Genomic DNA, 20,023 nt, shown 5'->3' with positions numbered 1-20,023 from the left:
GAGGAGAAGGGGACGACCCAGGATGACGTGGCTGGATGGCATCATGGACTCGATGGACGTGAGTGAGTGAACTCCGGGAGATGGTGATGAACAGGGAGGCCTGGCGTGCTGCGATTCATGGGGTCGCAGAGTTGGACACGACTGAGCGACTGAACTGAACTGAACTTTATGTGATCAGCCCTCCAGGCCACCCCTCAGGTGGCACCTAAGAGGACCTTCCCCCAAACTCCCAGCCCCCTATCCCCTACCCCAGGCACCCAGAACATGTCTAGATCATGGAAAGAATTCTTGCATCTTTTGCCCCCAAATTTGTGCTTTAAAAAGCATGCAGATACCTTTTTACTTTTGGGCTGCACCATGCAACAAGTCGCATCTTGGTTCCCTGACCAGCAATCAAACCCACACTCCCTGGAGTGGAAGTGCAGAGTCTAAATCGCTGGACCACCAGGGGAGCAAAAATATACATCAGACCACTGAGTAACCCCCCAAACACCAGAGGACCCATGTCAAGCTGCCCAGGCGGCCTGTTAAAATCACTGTCACTATGTTTGATCTGTGGGACAAGCCACCTCCCCACCATCTTTCCGAAAGCTTAGAAATCCTTTTCAGTCCTTTTCAGGACCGCTTTGATGTTCTCACTATAGGTGAGGGGCGTAAGAGTCCCCCAACAGTTTCTCAGCCACTTTTTTTTTGGGGGGGGGGTCAATTTTGCATGGCAGCCTGCCTCACATCTCACTTTAGGTATCTGATCTCTGCTGTCTTAGATTCTTAGCAGAAATACCCATTTTAACACCATGTTGCACTTAGGCAATGGAAGGGGTGTACGTGGGCAGCATTCTTATCTGCACAAGAGTGGAGTAGCCCCAGGGTCATGCCTGGCACGCTGCTCTGCGGCAGCTCTACCAGGATCTGCCTCCCATCTGTCCCTGAGATGTCAGCGCGCCAGGCCGGGCTCCTTCCCTGGCCTCCCTCGCCAAACCCTCACTCCCGCTGAGGGGTGTGTACACCACCCCTTAGGGCACCTCCAGCCCAGTCGGAGGGCGCTGTCCAGACCTCGGTGCTGAAACACCTTGGTTCTCGCTGCCCTTGAAGGAAGTGGAGCCACAGCCTGCAGCAGCCTCCCCCCTACCCCTACCCAACCCCCTCGACACACAGGTTCAGTGATCCACAGCAATGCACTGATGCCTCAGCCCTTCTGACCACAGACCACACCAGGCCTTTGAACCCTCAGCATCTCCTCAGGAGGTCTGATCTTCCCTAAGGAATCCCAAAGAGAGCCAATGGCTTAGCATAAACTCTCAGTCCACTTCCCCAACAGGGGGAAGGCTCAAACTCAGACCTAATGTGCAAGTTGGGATTTGGGGGCTGGCCACGAGGGAGCTCCTCCCTCTTTCTAGGGACACAACCCTTTCCAACAAATCCTAGAATTCCAAGAAATCCTAAACCCCTCACAGGCACATTCCAGATGTAAAGACACCTCACTGTCTAGTCTGGGTGATTCCCAGCTGTGTGTAAGTTAGCACCCCTTGTCCCCAAGCTCAGGGAGATGTATCCCTAATGAAGGTCATCCTGGAAGCTTTGCAAAACCTGGATGGCAGTGATGTTGGGGACCATGAAGAAGGAGCAGCAGCCAGCTTGGAAAAGAAGGGCTAATGGGAAGCAGAATAAGCAGCTAGAAGCTGGCAGCCAGGACCCAGACTCTACCGCACTCACCAGCTCCACAGCCCAGGTCCCCCGTCTCCTTAAGCAGTGTAAAGGATCAGTGTGGGACCAGGTCGTGGTCGAGGGAACAGGGTTTGAGAGAGTATTGCAGGGAGCCTATAACAGGCCCTCTGGAGCTTGGGCAAGGGTCCTGTGTTGGCTGCCTCCGAGTTACACAAGAGGACATTGCCAGAATCCAACCATTGCTGGTGAAGCCCCAATCAGAGGCTCAGCCTGGTGGAGACAGCAGTGCTCCGCAGGCCCCAAGACTGTTGAAACATCTCAAGACATCTGCTGACAGCTAATGCGTGTAACCGGACCCTTGCACCCTGCACCCTACTCTATCCTGGAGACCAGCTCGGATGGGAAGAGGCACTTCAGGAGTCCTAACTGAGGACAGCTGATGCCAGCCTTACTAGCAAAGGCTGAGAGGTAATTCAAGTCTTCACTTCATTTATGGGGATGATGTTCAGGACACATGGGGGTAATCAGAGTGGCAAGTCCTTTGTGCAAAACACCTTGATCTTCATCCGTTGCCAGATGGTTATTGAAATGTATGATTTTGTGACACTTTAATACAGAATACATTTATAGTACCTTTAACAAAGCTAAAAATTTTTTGTTTATCCCCCTAGCCTCACCAAAGTGTAATAGACAAATCATTTAGCAAATTTTTAAAGAGCAATTTTAGTTAAATTCTTGGCTAACGTTATCCAGCAGTATAATAGCTTTGAATAATCACAATATTTAAATACAATTAATATACAGCAGTAATTCCATCAGCATTTTGTTTCATTTTCCTCAGTTTATAAGAGTCTTATCCTTTTGGTTTCGTTGTTAGGGCTCATGTGAGCATGGGCAGAATATATAGAACTGTATTCAGTGTTGTGATTTAGCTGATGAAAGCAATAGGAACTCACAGGTGAAGATAGAGGAACGACTCATTCAGACTCCAGGTAACATTCATTCTGCTCTGCAGAACTCTTCACTCCCAAATGGAGATAATTATAATGGACTGTGAAGAAGGCTGAGCGCCAAAGAATTGATGCGTTTGAACTGTGGTGTTGGAGAAGACTCGAGAGTCTTTGGACTGCAAGGAGATCCAACCAGTCCATTCTGAAGGAGATCAACCCTGGGATTTCTTTGGAAGGAATGATGCTAAAGCTGAAACTCCAGTACTTTGGCCACCTCATGGGAAGAGTTGACTCATTGGAAAAGACTCTGATGCTGGGAGGGATTGGGGGCAGGAGGAGAAGGGGACGACCCAGGATGACATGGCTGGATGGCATCACGGACTCGATGGACATGAGTCTGAGTGAACTCCGGGAGATGGTGATGAACAGGGAGGCCTGGCGTGCTGCGATTCATGGGGTCGCAAAGAGTCGGACACGACTGAGCGACTGAACTGAACTGAACTGAACTGAACTGATAATGGCCTTTGAAATCTCTGATCACATATTCTTTGATGTGTTGTCTTCTTGTGATCACTACTCTTGCCAAGAAACATTCTGGCAACTGGATAAGATTTTGTCTTATTTTATAAAATGCTCCCTCAAGTTATGAGTACAACATTCAAACGCCTCAGTGAGCGGCTATTGTTGTAAAATAAATCCTAGTACTGAGAGAAGGTAAAGAATGAAACATAGGGACATTCTGTTAAACGAAAGCTTCTGCAAGATAAGTCGGGAAGCTCACACTAAGCGTTTTCCTCCCCCGGGGACTAGGTGCCCCATCCACGGGCGGAACGTGCCTGCGCTCCAGGAGGGTCATGAAGGGCGGGTTCGCGCGCCCTCTTGTGGCCATAGGTGGGCAGCGCAGGGAGGCCGGCTGCCTGCCGAATCCGGGGAACTGAACTTTCCGTTTCATCTAAATTACGTAAACTTGTGGGCAGTTCACAGCACTCTTATATTATCTTTCCTTTGCGAAGAGACCATAGCAATGTCTCCACTTTCCAACATAGCTTGATCAATTTCTGTTTTTCCTCTTTTTCTTGGTCAGTGAAGGTAAAGGCTAACCTCGACCTCCCATCATCCAGCCTTTATCTCATTGGTTGTGTAGACTGAACACCACCCTTGTTGTGCCTGTGAAGACACTGTGTTCAAGTAATTGTCCCCATCACTCTCTGAAGATAAAGCGCTCCCCTCACCTGCTCACCGGCCTTCCACGTTGGCCTTTCTGCTCTTTCTGAGATTTGGTGAGCCCGGTTCTGTAAGGAACCCCCTACATCAGCCCCAGCAGAGCTTCTCAATGATGCTGGTGCCCCCTCCCACCAGACATTTCTGTATCTCCACGGAGGGGTTTCCCCCATCTTCCAAAGAAATGGAGCGGGGACACTTTCCACCCCTACATTCTCTGCCTGTTCTGGACTGTCCACTTCTTTGAGCATTTTAACCGTCTTTTCCACCATTTGTCAAGTGATTCTGGCCTCTCTGCTCAGTGTGGAGCTATCACTTCTCCAAGTTTTTCTCACCACCAGTGTGTTAGCACCACCTCCTGACACCCTCGGCAGAGTGTGTAAACCCTTATCACAGGCGTGTGCTCCTTTCCAATGAACTCTCCACACCCAGCTGTGTGTTCTACGCTCCATGGTCCAGCATCCTCGGGATCCAGACCGCCCTCTCCTGATTCCTTCAGACGCAGGTTGACCAGGGCCCACAGCAGCTGAATAGTCGTCTTCATCTCTTACCATGTCCAGCATTTCTCTTGTGGGCTGTCACGGTGACTTGACCCTAGTTATGGGTCTAGGGATCAGGAGGGGAGGAAAGTAGATTGTGAGGGGACACAGGTCTTATCACAAAACAGAAGCTTCCTCTGCATCATCTTCAAACAAGACCGAGAGGAGTGGGTCACGTTTGTAGGCCCCCAAAATCCAGAGGGATTGGTGTTTACAGATATTTGTCCACATCAACCCAAATGTCCCCATCCTGAGTCTCTGGGTTTCCTCCTTTGAGAACAAGGTCCTGACCTTGGCATAGAAAACTTTCTGGGATCAAGAATCTAACTTAGCCAAAGTTATGCTACTCTTACATTTTTGCCTCAGGCTTCAAGCCCTCTGCTTTTCACACTTCACCTTAAATTGGTGCTTAATCACCCTCAGCCTTTTCTTGTCAATGGCTCCTAGTAATAACCACTCAATTCCAGTCCTAAAATTGCTCCCTCCCCCATCCTCATGGAAGGTTGTTGCTGAACCACGAAAGACGTTGGGATTCTCGGCCTCCAGAGGAGAAGAATTTAATCCAGGGCCAGAGATGAGGCTTGATCACTCAGAGCTTTTGTGTAATAAAGTTTTATTAAAGTATAAAAGAGATAGAGAAAGCTTCTGACATAGACATCAGAAGGGGGCAGAAAGAGTGCCCCTCTGCTAGTCTTTAGCTGGATGGCCCTTTAGAGAGATTGCAACTTGAGGCAAGGGGAGAAGGTCTTTGAACCCCCACAGTGAGCACCACTAGATGTGGCTGCCCCAGGGAGGACATGTGACCTGAGACAGGATGCTTGCTTCAGCCAGGACAATTCCCAGGGAAATATTTTATTGTGAACCATTAACAGCCAAACACACAGACGGCTGGGGAGGGGGGTGCTACAGCCCATCACAGTGTGCTCTACAGGGTGTACTAAAGTTTCTAGCGTCAGTTTTGATTTCTGTTTTGCTCTCTGCAGTTACATGAGTTATTGCTTGGTATCCTTTGAGGCATTATTGTTAGAGACATGTATTTAAGATGATATGTCTTCTCTGTCAAGTTTTATAAGTATTATGAAGTTGATATCATGCTTATCTTTTCCCCTAATGATTTTTAAAATATTTTATTTGCTTATTTGGTTGTGTCAGGTCTTGGTTGCAGCATGTGGGATCCTCGTTGCATCATGTAGGACCTTTCCTTGCTGTGCAGACTCTCTAGTTGTGGCGTGGGGGCTCAGTAGTTATGGTGTTCTGGCTTAGTTGCTCTGAGGCATGTGGGATCTTAGTTCCCCAGCCAGGGTTTGAACATGCGTCCCCCGTATTGCAAGGCAGATTCTTAACCTCTGGACAATCAGGGAAGTCCCTCCCCTAATGATTTTTTAAGATTCTATTTTGTTAGAAATTAGGCTTATTACTTGCATCAGTTAGGATTCCACCAGAAAAGCAGAACCAGTAGGGCATACATACTAAAAGTTTCTCTTTTTTTGCAAGAAATTGGCTTACTTGATTGTGGAGACTGACTAGGCAAGTTCAAAACCTGGAGGGCAATCTTTTGGGAGGAGCAGGCTGGAAGCTTTGTCCAGTTTTTTCTTCATCAAGAAAGCCTCAATTTTGCTTTTAAGGCCTTGATTGATTCAGACCCAACCTATTTAATAAGATAATTTCCTTTACTTAATTCATCTCAGTTTATGGATTTTAACCACACTTACAAGTAGCTTTACAACACCATCTAGGTTAGAGTTTGATTCAATAGTGGAAGCCTGTAGTCTTGCCAAGTTGATACATCAAAGATCATCACACTACCCAACTTTTTTGTTGTTCAGATTTGCTTGGTGAGGGAATAGTAAGACTCTGACTCTCCACCCATCATGAGATGCAGTCGACATCTGCTTCAACTTGATTCCACACAACTTGTGATGCCTTTGGCCAGGAGTATGATGGAAGTCATGCTTTGTGACTTCCACAGCTATATTCTAATCAGCCATGGGCTTCTCTCCTGTTCACTAGGACACCTGCTTTTGAAGCCCAGAGCCACCATCTCAGCTGCCAGCTGAGTCCTTCATGTCAAAAAGGCCACATGTCCAAACTGAGCTTATCCTTAAGCCATCTCAGCCCAACCAGGAGACATGTGAGTGCAGATACAGCTTGAAAGAGGACCCTCCCTGCCATCAAATCATGTTCTCAACTGAGGCTCCAGAAACAAACGGATCAGAGAAAAGCCACAGGCACTGTTCACCTTCCAAATTCTTGACCCACAGAATCCATAAACATAATAAAATGCTTCTTCTTTAACACCATTAAGTTTGGGGGTGATTTGCCAACACAGCCGTAGATAAGAACACTTGTATGTTTTTCATTCTTTTATTTTCAGGCACTTTTTTGTATGTTGTGAGTATTTATAAACGTGATGCAGGATGTTGTTCTTGTTTCCAATCTGAGAGTCTCAGAATCAGATTCCTTAGGAGGGACTCAAAGTCTTTAACAGTGAATAGTAAAGAACCAGCACTTTGGGTCTTTCTGCCTTAAGACCCACATCTTCCCTGCCCATCCTTCCTCGAGAACTCAGGCACCAACTTTCTCAGGTTTATTCGCGCAGGGTTACAACCGCCCCCCATCCCCACCCCCCTCATCCGCACCCCTTTTTCCAGATACTGTTGCTCTCCGACCTCTCTCACAGTCATCTACCAGACCTGCCTCTGCCCGGGGGAACTTTAAAGCCCGCTCAGAACCTCGCCGGCTACCGAGCAATTCACGGTGGGTGGGTGGAGGAGGTTGCCACGGAAACGGGTTCACTATCCGCGGCCCGGGGGCCGGCGCGGCTTCCGATTGGCTCTGCGGGCGCGCAGCGTCCTCCCTGCGCACATGCGCAGTGGTGCCGAGGCGAGGTCGCGGCGGAGCCGGGGCTCGGTGGTTCCGGGCCGGGCTTCCTAGGACCGGGCTGGGCGGGCGGCTCCGGCCGAGGCTCCGTGCCCTCCGGGACGAGACGTGGCGGGCGGAGGCCCCTCTGCAGCGCGGAACCGAGCCCGCTACGCAGGCGCAGCGCCCGCCGCCATTGTTGCCCGGGGCCTCTAGGGCCGCTCCGCTGCGCGTCCGCGGGTCCGGCCACAGGTTAGGATGCGGGCGGCCTGAGGGGTGGGGGCTGCGGGGCAGACCCCACGCAGCTGCCCGCGACCTTCAGACTGCTGAGTTAGGGGGACCCCGCCGGGTGAGGAGGCCAGGGGCGCCTCTGCCCTGCAGGCCTAGTGAGTAGCCGGCTTTAGGGGACACTGTGCGGTTGAGGGGGGTTTGGAGGTGGAGACCGTGGACAGGTGGTGTCAGGCCTGCAGTGAGGTTTTCCGTGGGAAAACTGGTTCCAAATTCCTAAAGAATTGTCCTGTAGAAGCTGTGCACGGGCTTCAAGTCACACGGGTCCCCTCTGCTGCTTTTCTGTCCCAAACCTCAGGTAGTGATGGGCTTGGACTGGCCGGCATCGATACGCAGAGCAGGTGGATGGCTCACCCCTTTTCCCCACCCTTGAGCGCTTTAAAAAGTTCTCCGAGTTTGTTCGAAGTAACAGATTTGCTGTTGTTTTTGAGAGTCACTTCAGTTATTACAGCTTGTGTAATATCAATGACTAAAATACTGAGGCTTTTTTTTTTTTTTTCCTGTACAAGTTAGAAGTTTGACCTGTGTTTTTGCTCGGGATTCAAGTCGTTGCATCTAGCACCACTCTTTTATGGCAGTCCCAACTGGTGCCCAGTTGGTAAGGTCTTTAGGTGGGTTGGTTGGTTGTGTGTCTGGCACAGAGCTCCAGGAATTCCTGACCTTGTGGTCTGTTCCTGTGTTTCAGGGTCTCTTCCCCATCCCTACGAGTTCTGGGCTCAGAATTTGTAAGCAAGTCAGCTGACTCCTCCTTGCCTCTGTTCAGCCCCTGGCTGCAGCAGCCCTCCGTAAATGTCTCGGTGGCTCTAGCATGTGGCTTCAAGCACTTGGCTCTGACCTGAAGAAATAAAGGCTGTTGCCAGATTGACTCTCCTGTTTGTAGCAATGTTCTCCCCAAGCAGGAGGACGACCAGTTCTTCTCGCGCCCAAGTCCTGCTAACATGGAAGATGGACAAGGCTCAGAGTGGATCCCGAAATGCTGAGAAGGAAATCCTCGCCTTGAGACTCCTGCGTGACACTGAGACCTGTCGGCAGAATTTCAGGAACTTCCCGTACCCAGACGTGGCCGGTCCTCGGAAAGCCTTGAACCAACTCCGAGAGCTCTGCCTTAAGTGGCTGAGACCTGAGATTCACTCAAAGGAGCAAATCCTGGAGCTGCTGGTTCTGGAGCAGTTCCTGAGCATCCTGCCTGGGGAGGTTCGGACGTGGGTGAAGTCCCAGTACCCAAGGAACAGTGAGGAGGTAGTGACGCTGGTGGAGGACTTGACTCAGATTCTGAAAGAAGAAGGTGAGACTTGTAGGGCAGAGTTGGGAGGAGCCCAGGGTGGTACAAGGAAACAGCCATCACGTCAGAGAACAGTCCTTGGAGGTGATCAGGAGAACGGAGCTCAGGGAGTGAGTGAGGACCCGCTTCACCTGAACCCCCTTCTGTACGGCATTCCCCTTCTCCCTGCTTAGAACCCAGCCCGTGTTCTCTGAACGCAGATGATGTGTCTTGTAAAACAGTGGCCAGGCACAGTAGATGACCCCTGTTGCCTCAGGAGGTTCCCTACAGATGTTTGAACCTTTCGCCAGTAAATAATTTGTTTTGTGAACTGGATTTTATTTAGTTTTTTAACCTATGCTTCCAAATAGCTAGGAAAGCGTCCAGGGAATATTTATTTACTAAGTGAAAAAAAAAACTCACAAAATTTCTATCACGTGAGGGTTTAGTGGGAAATTGTGAGTGGCACCTATTCTGAGGAGTCCCAGAGCAGACTTGTTTTTGAGGCCTGTGCCAGGGTCTTCAGGTGAATCACTGCCCCTTCCCTCTAGTTCTTTGAAGCAGGGGTGCTGTTTCTGGTTTCCTTCTGACTCCTCTTCACTTTAAGAAAACATAGATATCTACTGGTGAAGAGTTTCCTAGGCTCTTCAGACACCTCTGATCTCCATCATTGTCTCTCTCTCTCTTTCCCAGCTGCTCCTCAGAACTTCACCCTTTCCCAAGAGACCCCAGAGGACGACCCCAAAGGAAGACAAGCTTTCCAGGCAGGGTGGTTCAATGACTTGGTTACCAAAGTGAGTGTCGGTTTCTTCCTTTCTAAAACATTTATTTATTTATTCGCCTGCCGGGAGTCTGAGTTGCAACACTTGGGATCTTTAGTTGCAGCATGTGGGATCTAGTTCCCTGACCAGGAATCAAACCTGGGGCCCCCTGCATTGGGAGTACAAAGTCTTAACCATTGGACCACCAGAGGAGTCCGAGTGTCAGTTCCTTCTGTGATTGTGTGGACATATTCTGGCCCTCTCCCTTCTGTGATCCCAGAAGTCCTATCAAAGACCTAAGCCTCAGGTTTCAACTTAAGTCTCCCTGGCCTGTTAAGGTAGGTGAGTGCCTTTTACAGGAAACGGAACCCATTGCTTCTTCTGATCATCTCTTTCCTTACCGCAGGAAGGGGTGCTATTTTGTTTTCAAGGAGCAGTATCACATGGAGGCTAAAGCATTGACCTCCAGAGCCATGTGGGTCTAGATTTGGTTCCGGGTTCTGCCATGGAACCCGTGACTTGGGGCAAAGATGCTTAACTACTCGCAGCCCGAGTTACTCAACTCCAATGAAAGAATATTCCTCTTGGATTGTGAGCATTAAATGTTATGAGACCCATTAGTCTGGACTACAGTAAGTCATCAAGAAGACCACAGTGAGATTAAATAACAGTTATTATTTTTCTTTAACAGGTAATTAAAGGTCATGACTTGTGCAGTGTTCCTGTTAATTATGAGTCTCTGTTATCTTAAGGAAGAGCAGCTCAGGCCGTCTTAAGAGAAAGGTTTACTGTAAAAGTATATGTGGTCTAAAATTGATAACCAGGGTAAAATTATTATTTATAGCTAATATGAATGTTTACAAAAAACCTAAGGAAATCAAGGGGAAAACCATTAGAAACAATAATGGAAAATTTGAGTAAAGTGACAACTACAGAAAATGGCTTACAAAAATTAATCGTTATTTACCTGAAAAAATCAGATCATAAAATGAAATAAAAGATTCCATTCATAGTATTATTCCCTCAAATTTAAAATAGCCAGAACTCAACATAGTATAAATTTTGCAACCCTGTGTTATTCTATGGGACATGAAAGAAGAAGCCTTATATATTGTAAAATTGTCAGCTCTCCCTAAATTTTACACTTAACTGTGATTTGAAAATCCCAATACAGTTTTTTAAAGAAAGAAAATTTATTTGAAAAACATGTGAGAGTAACCAAAAAAAAATGTTTTAACAAAGGAAGAACAGAGGGGTGCTAACTTTACCAGACTGTAAGATGTATCTGTAAGTTCAGTAGTTCATTGTGGTTATAAGTACCAGTTTTATTTTAGAAAGAAAGAGGAAGGGCCCTGCTTTCCATAATAGAACAGACAAAATATCTTAAAATGTCAAATTATAACGCATTTTATTAATTCATAAGACAGCACTTGAAAAGCCGAACCTTGCAACTCTGTCATCTGTGTTCACATCCCTTTCTTCTTTAAGATGGAACTGCCAAAAAAAAAAAAAAAAAGGAACTGCCAATGCCTGCACTAAAAATGGTAAATTTGATTTTATTTTCATACTTCTTCTAGGCCATTTGAGTTTGCTCATCTGTACACTGGGTGAGTATTGGGTGGTAACCTTAGGGTCCTGCCAACGCTCAAGACTCTGTGGTTCCCTCACATGCACGCACCTGTGCCATCACTGTGCCCTTCCAATGTTTCAGGAATCTATGACATTCAAAGATGTGGCAGTGGACATCACCCAGGAGGACTGGGAGCTCATGCGTCCTGTGCAGAAGGAATTGTACAAGACCGTGACACTGCAGAACTACTGGAACATGGTTTCTCTTGGTGAGTGTCTGTCTGTGCCCCGCAACCACACACATACCAGAGTCTATCTTTCCTCAGCTCTCAAAAGTGGGTTGGGCCTAGAGGTGAACATGCTCATCTGTTCAGGCACAGAAACAGCCAATTTCTGCTCCCTTTTCCCAGATGAAAGGTTTCAAAGTGAAAGGTCATCAGGAACCACGATGCACGGCCCCCCAGGACCGCCACCCCACGCCTTGCCCAGCGCCTGCCTCCCCCACAGTCTCTGCACACGCATCCTCCAGGGTGGTGGGAGATTTTTGTCCCTGATCCAAAAGGGCAGTGACCTCATTCATGAGATCGTGTCTGTGAACCGTTCTTTTCCTGTAAGAGGTCTGTCCTCATGGGTAAGAAGGAGTCAGTTAATAAAAGTAGAATGACTGTTTATCTCCAGGGTAAAACTCATTTTGTTCCTCCTGGACAGGACTTACAGTATATAGACCAACTGTGATCCCCATGTTGGAAGAACCGTGGATGGTGCTAAAAGAAATTCTAGAAGGCCCAAGTCCAGGTGAGAGAACCACCAATGGACAAGATTCTTTGTACTAAGAGCCTGTGTTATCCTAAGTGTGTGAGATGTGTTTTTAAATATGGCCGAGTCACTCACTGTACACAGAGACACCCCAGCTTGTCGAGATGACTGAGCTGCTCGGTGATGCTTCTTTCCAGATCCCATCTTCAGGAAAAGATTACCATATATCATCTTGTACTTCTCTATGACCCTTGGTTTCCCTCTGTTAGAGCTCTGTCTGGGGCTTTCCGTGTGTTCCCTCCCTGTATTCTTAAGCACGCATGAACATCCCCTAAGATCTTAAATTTCAAACCCTTTCGACATCTTTTTGAATTTCTTTTACTCTATTGACAAAATCCTATATCCATCTGCCTCCAGTCTACCTCAGTTCTTTGTTTTTTATTTTCTAATTATTTAAAAAGATAACATGTTGACAAGACCAGAAATTGTAAAAATATATAAAGCCAGAGCTATACAGATAGAAGTCTCTACCTGTTTGCCACATTCACACAGTTCCTACATCTGTGTAGTCATCTGTGGATTGACGTCTAAATGACTATTCTAGTCCCTGATGATCTTTCATTTAAGGTTCATAGCATCCACTGAAGATCCTTGCTTTATTACACTACAGGTTGAAAAATGGTGTCTAATTCTTCATCGCTTCAAAATTATTTATCTGTGAAAAACAGTTATCCCTCCTCCCATCCCGTTCTTACGTGTACGTGTCACTATGGACTAACGGAATTTTTAAAAATTCAGTGTATTATTGGTCCATTCCCTTTGTGGGGTGGGAAAGTTGCTTTTAATTATCAGTTGTCCCAAATGTGGGTGATGGCCGCCTTTCAGCCCAAGGCCATGTCCTTTTGCGGCATTTCCATCCATGTTTCAGTGTTTCCTGGCTTCCTGGCGGAGGATGGTCTGCAGGCACACCTCATGCCCGCCTTAGACCTGGAACTTCTCTGAGGAACAGTGGTTCATTGTAGTGGAGATTAGTGATGAGAAACCAGAATCTGGACATTGAGGGGGTGTTCACTATCCTGGGTACCACTGCTTCTAGATTGGTTCAGTAGGTAGAGCTGTGAAATATGTGTGTAGGTTTCTTGAAACCTGGATTCACACTGATAACTCAGATTCCAGTTCAGCATCACAAGGTCCATCTCGGGCCTTCCCGCATCCACTTTCTCCTTCCTTTCCCACACAGTGAGTCACCTAGTTCCCAGCATCAGTATATCTGTTTACTCATTTGCTCTGTCATAATAATACACACAAGAATGGTTTCAGAATTATATCGCTGAAATAACAGACTGTTCAGGTAATATTCAGAACACCTTCTTGTCCTCAGGAAATATTCCACCAAGGATACACAAGGATATCCACTGAGGATGCTGGGTTCAGAGTTACTTGAATTCTTCCCTTCTGGTTTTCTTAACAGTTTGATGTACATTTAAACTTGTTTGATTCCATCTGGGTTCAGTTTTAGTGTTTTCTTATTTCTTGATTCTTTTTTATTTAATCTTACATTTTTGAGTCTATAAAAGCATTAACATGGTTCAGAAGTCAAAAGTGTAGAGAAAAGCATGTGCTGTCTTCCCTCCTGCCCTGTTCCAGCCCACTCTGTGCAGTTTACTCTGTTCTCTTGTCTCTGGTTTATCCTTCCTGTATTTCTCTTTGCAGAGATAAATCATAAATATAGACTTAGCTCTCCTTTTGTGTAGAAAAGAAGTACCTTGTACTCGTTTGCATTTCCTTTCCTATCCACCACCCCTCCTTTTTTAAGGCACTGACTTCTGGTTGTCTACCAATATCAATGCTGGAATATAGTAGTAACAGTAAATTAAATAGTAATGACAGAGAATAATATGCTCCCTTAGAGCTGATTGCTTCACTTTATTAAAAAGTTAACTTTATCTGATCACCAGGTATTTTAAGGGTGCTACCTGACAAACTAATTCTTCTTATAATTTATGGCCTATTGGCTTTAGTTGGCAGAGTGACACAAAATGTACACCAAATTATTTAGGGAGTGATTTCAGCACAGTCTAAATACTGAGAAAACATGTGGCAGAATGGAACTACCCCTGCACTGCAGTCAGGACAGTCTTCTGGGAGGCACTGCCCCTCTGGGGCCACTTCAGTTTTTCAGATGATTTAGGTTGAAGGGGGCCTATTGGTCGGGGGTGGTTTGCTCCCACCAAAGAGCACAAAACTGAGAAAGGCAAGTTCCTCTTCTCCTTCAGTTGAGGTGAGCTTTTGCGTTTTGTTTGTTTTTCTACCCCATCCTCTATAAAGAGGGTGTAGCACAGAGCATACAGGCTCCTGCCTGCTGCCCCTCCTGGTTGGCTACAAGCTCTGTCTTCTGGCCCCCACACCCCTTGCACCATTAATGGGCAGCTAGAGGCCATCAACAGGATGGAAGAGTTTTTCTGGCAGTCAGCATCAACTTCCAAGATTCCCGGTCTTCTGCTTTTACTTGATTTGGGGTCTCTAGGGGTTTTACTTTCTTAGTGGCTCAGAGTGGTGTAAGTTGAACCTTTGGTTACAACATCTCATCAATCATACTTGAGGAGTGGGATCTTTGATGACTCACAAATCGAGCATCTGTGTTGGTCTCTGATGGCCGGTCCTGTCTCAGAATTTCATGGTTCTTTACATCCTACATGACCACCTACTTCTTCAGGTTCAGACCAGACCTCCCCCCATCCTTGATATCCCTCCCTTGATAGCCTGATCAACACTGATCTCTTCTGCTAGAAATACCACGCACCACTGTGTGATACCTTATGCTTTTAATCCATCCTTTCTGGTTAGTTATATATTCATATTTAAGCCCTGCTTAGTGGTCTCGTTGGTTTAAGAATATATGCTTATAATAGCGATTTCTTTGTCGTCATCATTCAGGCTTGTTACTTTAACCTTGTTAATTATAACTTTATTTATTTATTTATTTGGCTGCACCAAGTCTTTAGTTTGCAGCATGTGGGATTTAATTCCCTTACCAAGGATTGAACCAAGGCCCCTTGCTTTGGGACCTTGGAGTCTTAGCCACTAGACCACCAGGGAAGTCCCTAATTATAACTTCAGTACTTCCTTCTTAGGTGTATGGAACATTCTGTCATAGACTGATTCTGATCACATAGAAGCTAAACCCAGTTTCTGGGACTATCTTGTCTTTATATACACACATACACACTACGTGTGTGCTTGTGCTCAGTCGCTCAGTTGTGTCCAGCTCTGCAACCCCATGGAATGTAGCCCTGCAGGCTCTTCTGTCCATGGTATTTTCCCAACAAGAATACTGGAGCAGATTGCCATTTCCTGCTCCAGGGGATTTTCTCAACTCAGGGATGGAACCCGTGTCTTGCATCTCCTGCGTTGGCAGGTGGATTCTTTACTGCTGAGCCACCTCAGAAGCCATATATATATGTGTGTGTGTCTATCTATATACACACACACACACACACACACACACATATACACATACATGCTTTCCCGTGCATTCCATTAACATTCTCATTTTATTTGTTTTTTTTTTTAAGGAGGGAGTAATAAATCCTGGTTTAAGAAAGTTGTTTTTAAAATTTTTTTCCACTAGATAAAGTAATACATCAACATTTGTAGTACTAAATAACAAAGAAATACAGGCAGTTTCTTGAAAATCAAAAAATATTTTTTGAAGCTTAAAAATCCCATTGTTGGCATCTTGATAATATTTACCTAGTTCTAATGAGTTTTCATGCAAATCATAATACTGCTTTTTTCATTTAACATTACTCCTAAGCATTTTGTAATGTCTAATTTTTGCATTTGAATCAAAGTAATAAAAGTAGTGTGTAAATCGAACCAGCACAAGGCAGAGTAATGAACTATATGTCTCCCTTCCCTTAACCACATGTATGTGCAGGCATGCAGAGAATGCTGATCTGAGGGGAGAAGGCCCTGATTTGGGGTGAGGAGTTGGAGATACACATCTTTACACTCATGGGATCTTTCCCTACATACCATTTTCTCTCTCTTTTTTCCTGTTAATATGTCCTGCACACTTTTTCCTGTCAATGTACCTACTATTCCATTATCTCCTATTCTAACTAGTCCTTTATTGATGGATGAGTCTACTGAATGGATCTATTTGTAAATATCCTACTTTGATCTGCATCTTAGAAAGTTTCTGAACAATCCAGTATTGTTTGTACTGTATTATAAACTCTATTTGATGTTTCATTATATAATTCTTAATATTTTCAAGTTACAAGTTTCTTACCTGATTTCAAAGGTGTAACTTAGATTTGTTTTAAGTCATCATAATGAAACATAGGCATCAACAAATGAATATTTGATGGCTTTGCAATCAGGTTTTGGGCTCCCTCTGTGTGTGTGTGTGTGCACACATGCGCATGCTTTCATTTGAGTTCACCATTTTACAACAAGGTATTGTCATTTATTTTACCAGGTTCACTTGAGTGGCCTCCGTATCCAGAGTCTTACGCTTTTTTCTGAAGGAAATGTAAAAGAAGGATAAGCCATTTCCAGAGCTTGCATCTGAGTTGGAAATAAACACACAAAATTATGAAATGATGTAAGGCCAACTTCTGCCATAGGCCCAACATTATATTAAGTTGAACTATGTGAAACTGCTGATATTCTGCCATATTGACCTATATACAAGGCAGTTTTGTATGATTCAACTTAATCTGTACTTTAGGATTCTAAGAAGAAGAAAGAAACATGAGCTGGGCCATAAGCATCTTTCTTAATAGATGAAGGTGTCATAAGAAAAATCTGGAGTCTGGAATTAGTGGCACCTTCAGAAGATGATGAGGACACAGTTGTAAGTTATGTGGATAATGTGGAACTTGAAGGTGAATGTGAGGTGTGGAAGAGAGAGAGTACAATAGAAAAGGGTAGATTATTTGGGGCCTGAGTACTGAATGGAGGTATTTTAACTGTTTTTCCTTTAACTTTCATCCTTTAAGCCACTGATCCTGAAACTTCAGTGTGATTTAAACCTCCTGGAGGGCTCAGCCCTACTCCCAGGGTTTCTGCCTCAGGATGTCTGGGAGGGTCCCAGTCACTTGATGTGTTTCAGGTGGCAGTGATGCTTACACTGAGGGTCTGGACCACTGCTCCAAGGCTGTAGGAGTTACTGTAAGAATTAAAACAGGGACACACGCCATGAAACTGCCCAGGATATCATGAGGATGTCCAGGGTAGATTGGAAGGGGAGGATTGGTGACAGCCAGCCTGCTTTATGACCTGTTATGTAAATTAACTTATATGATTATAAATGATTATGTAATGGAAGTCATGCCACGTTGTTCATCATTTGTTTTCACTTCTCAGCTCTGTTGCCTGACCTCACCTATTCTAGTAACTCCACGCTGGTGTTAAATAGAGAGGAGCTGCTTGTTCTTCAGCTATTTAGGCCTGTTTTCTGCCGTTTTATCCTCCTTGCCTGAACGTTGAGGACCATGTTATGAGGCTGTCAAAGCCACAGTCTTTTTAGGCATTCTATTCATGTTCATTATTTTGTTTCTACTTTAATAGTTTCCTTTCTCCAAACAGGAAGACTTTTTTATGTGTATTTTTTAAATTTCAGAATGGGAAACCAAAGCCCAAGAGTATACTCTAGTGGAAAATGTTTCTAAACTCAAAAAGGATGGAATCAAGCTCATCAAACTGGAAGAACCCTCTGACTATGATGATGGAATGGAGGGACAAGCGGCAGAGACCTTCAGGAGAATTCCCACCAAAAGGAGACATTTCAGTGTGAAGAAGTCAGTCCTTTCACAAGAAGATGGTCCTGTAGAAGACTATAAATATGATATATATAGAAGTGATTTTGAAAAGCATTCAAACCTAATTATGCAGTTTGGTACCCAGTCAGACAATAAAACGTTCATGTACGATGAAGACAAACCCTTTAGCCCCGGCGTCGTACACAGGAAAATATACCCTGGAGAGAAGCCTTATAAGTGTAAGGTGTGTGGGAAGAAGTTCAGGAAGTACCCATCCCTCATTGCACACCAAAACAGCCATGCCAAAGAGAAGTCTTACGAATGTGAAGAGTGTGGCAAAGAGTTCAGACACGTCTCATCCCTCATCGCACATCAGAGGATGCACACAGGGGAGAAACCCTACGAATGCCACCAGTGCGGGAAAGCCTTCAGCCAACGTGCCCACCTCACCATCCACCAGCGGATCCACACAGGAGAGAAACCCTACAAGTGTGATGACTGTGGGAAAGACTTCAGCCAGCGTGCTCACCTCACCATCCACCAGAGGACACACACGGGAGAGAAACCCTACAAGTGCTTGGAATGCGGTAAAACCTTCAGCCACAGCTCATCACTCATTAATCACCAGAGAGTTCATACAGGAGAAAAACCTTACATATGCAACGAATGTGGGAAGACCTTCAGCCAGAGCACACACCTCCTCCAACATCAGAAGATACATACAGGAAAGAAACCATATAAATGCAATGAGTGCTGGAAAGTATTCAGTCAGAGCACTTACCTCATTCGACATCAGAGAATTCACTCTGGAGAGAAGTGTTACAAATGCAACGAGTGTGGAAAAGCCTTCGCTCACTCCTCCACACTTATTCAGCACCAGACCACTCACACTGGAGAGAAGTCCTATATATGCAGCATATGTGGGAAAGCCTTCAGCCAGAGTGCAAACCTCACCCAGCATCACAGAACACATACTGGGGAGAAACCCTATAAGTGCAGTGTGTGTGGGAAAGCATTCAGCCAGAGCGTTCACCTTACTCAGCACCAGAGGATTCACAATGGAGAAAAACCGTTTAAATGCAACATATGTGGGAAAGCGTATAGACAGGGTGCAAACCTTACTCAGCATCAAAGGATTCACACTGGAGAGAAACCCTACAAATGCAATGAGTGTGGAAAGGCATTCATTTATTCCTCATCACTTAATCAGCATCAGAGAACTCATACTGGAGAGAGACCCTATAAATGTAACGCGTGCAACAAAGATTTTAGCCAGAGAACATGCCTTATTCAGCACCAGAGGATTCACACAGGAGAGAAGCCCTATGCGTGCCGCATATGTGGCAAAAGCTTCACCCAGAGTACAAACCTCATCCAGCATCAGCGCGTCCACACAGGTGCCAAAAATCGAAACTAATGCATCCGGGAGACTGCGCATAGGTTTTCAAACCTAATCGTTCTACGTTTTATTTTGTACTCTGCTTGTTGAAAACATTATTCAAAAGAAGTGCAATATGGGTTAGATTTTCACTCAGCAGAAGTACCAGAATTAGTGATGGGAGTATAACCTATTTAAATGTACTGTGAAATTTAAGATGAAAACATTCACTTCATAATAACCTTTATTTGATACCGGTTTAGTTCATTCCAGAAAGAAACCCTAGTAAAGGAAGAGTGCCAGAAACCTGTTAGCCACTAACTCAGAACGAGTTTCATGTACTTCTTCATGAAGCCTTAAGAATGTACTGTGACAGGAAGGCTTCCATCCAGTAGAGCTTCCACACCAGAGGGTAATCCCAGGGTGACAGAACAGAAGAGCTGCCCTCCGGCCTTTAGTTCTTCCCAGCTTTGAAGCCTTAAATATGTAAAGGGCCCCCTTCCCTTTTCCTGTTATGCCATAACTGCCACATGAAGCCAGTAGGTTTGCCAAAAAAGAAAATGGTTGAAAGTATGTTAAGGAAGGACTTCTGTGTGACCACTCTTTAATTATGTTTTCCTCTGAATACTGAGATGTTAAAGGAAGAGCAGCCTAGTGAAAGATGATCTCTTAGGAGAAGCTAATGTGTCTAACCCTTAGACATGTGCACAAATTTTCTTAAACAGGCAAAAATTAAACAATTTAAAATTTAGATATGTTTAGTATCTAAAACATAATAGCCTGAGTCTCACTAGTTTCTGACAGGCTTTCCAGGTGACTCACTGGTAAAGAATCTGCCTGCCAATCAGGAGACGCAGGAGGCCTGGGTTTGATCCCTGGGTTGGGAAGATCCTCTGGAGGAAATGGCAACCCACTCCAGTATTTTTGCTCCAGGCAATGGGGTTGCAAAGAGTTGGACACAACTGAGCACACACTAGCTTTCGACAGCTGTCATCCAGAAGAAAA

At 45.4% G+C, this 20,023-nt stretch overlaps 1 protein-coding gene across 3 annotated transcripts; it reads left to right on the top strand.

Annotated features, from left to right (window-relative positions):
* Positions 1-7,258: 7,258 nt before the first annotated feature.
* On the top strand, positions 7,259-19,263 carry ZNF287 (zinc finger protein 287). Of its 3 annotated transcripts, XM_040245915.1 has the most exons (7): positions 7,259-7,486; positions 8,036-8,120; positions 8,208-8,807; positions 9,477-9,577; positions 11,256-11,382; positions 11,822-11,908; positions 17,502-19,263. In XM_040245915.1, exons 3-7 carry the CDS (start codon positions 8,405-8,407, stop codon positions 19,055-19,057), a joined length of 2,274 nt encoding a protein of 757 aa, XP_040101849.1. In that variant the 5' UTR covers positions 7,259-7,486; positions 8,036-8,120; positions 8,208-8,404; the 3' UTR covers positions 19,058-19,263. The 3 variants fall into 3 exon arrangements, with proteins under 3 accessions (XP_040101849.1, XP_040101851.1, XP_040101850.1); XM_040245917.1 differs by lacking the exon at positions 8,036-8,120; XM_040245916.1 differs by lacking the exon at positions 7,259-7,486 and having other exon boundaries at positions 7,617-8,120.
* Positions 19,264-20,023: the final 760 nt, after the last annotated feature.

The sequence above is a fragment of the Oryx dammah genome, unplaced genomic scaffold, assembly GCF_014754425.2.
Source record: "Oryx dammah isolate SB20612 unplaced genomic scaffold, SCBI_Odam_1.1 HiC_scaffold_8, whole genome shotgun sequence".
NCBI lineage: Eukaryota > Metazoa > Chordata > Mammalia > Artiodactyla > Bovidae > Oryx > Oryx dammah.
Note: the sequence above shows the minus strand (reverse complement) of the source record. Positions and strands in the feature narration are given on the sequence as shown.

Coding starts and splice junctions, on each gene's coding strand:
- ZNF287 (XM_040245917.1), top strand. CDS start 8,405: ATGTTCTCCCCAAGCAGGAGGACGACCAGTTCTTCTCGCGCCCAAGTC. Junction 8,808..9,476: donor TCAGATTCTGAAAGAAGAAG/GTGAGACTTGTA, acceptor TCTCTTTCCCAG/CTGCTCCTCAGAACTTCACC. Junction 11,909..17,501: donor TCTAGAAGGCCCAAGTCCAG/GTGAGAGAACCA, acceptor TTTAAATTTCAG/AATGGGAAACCAAAGCCCAA.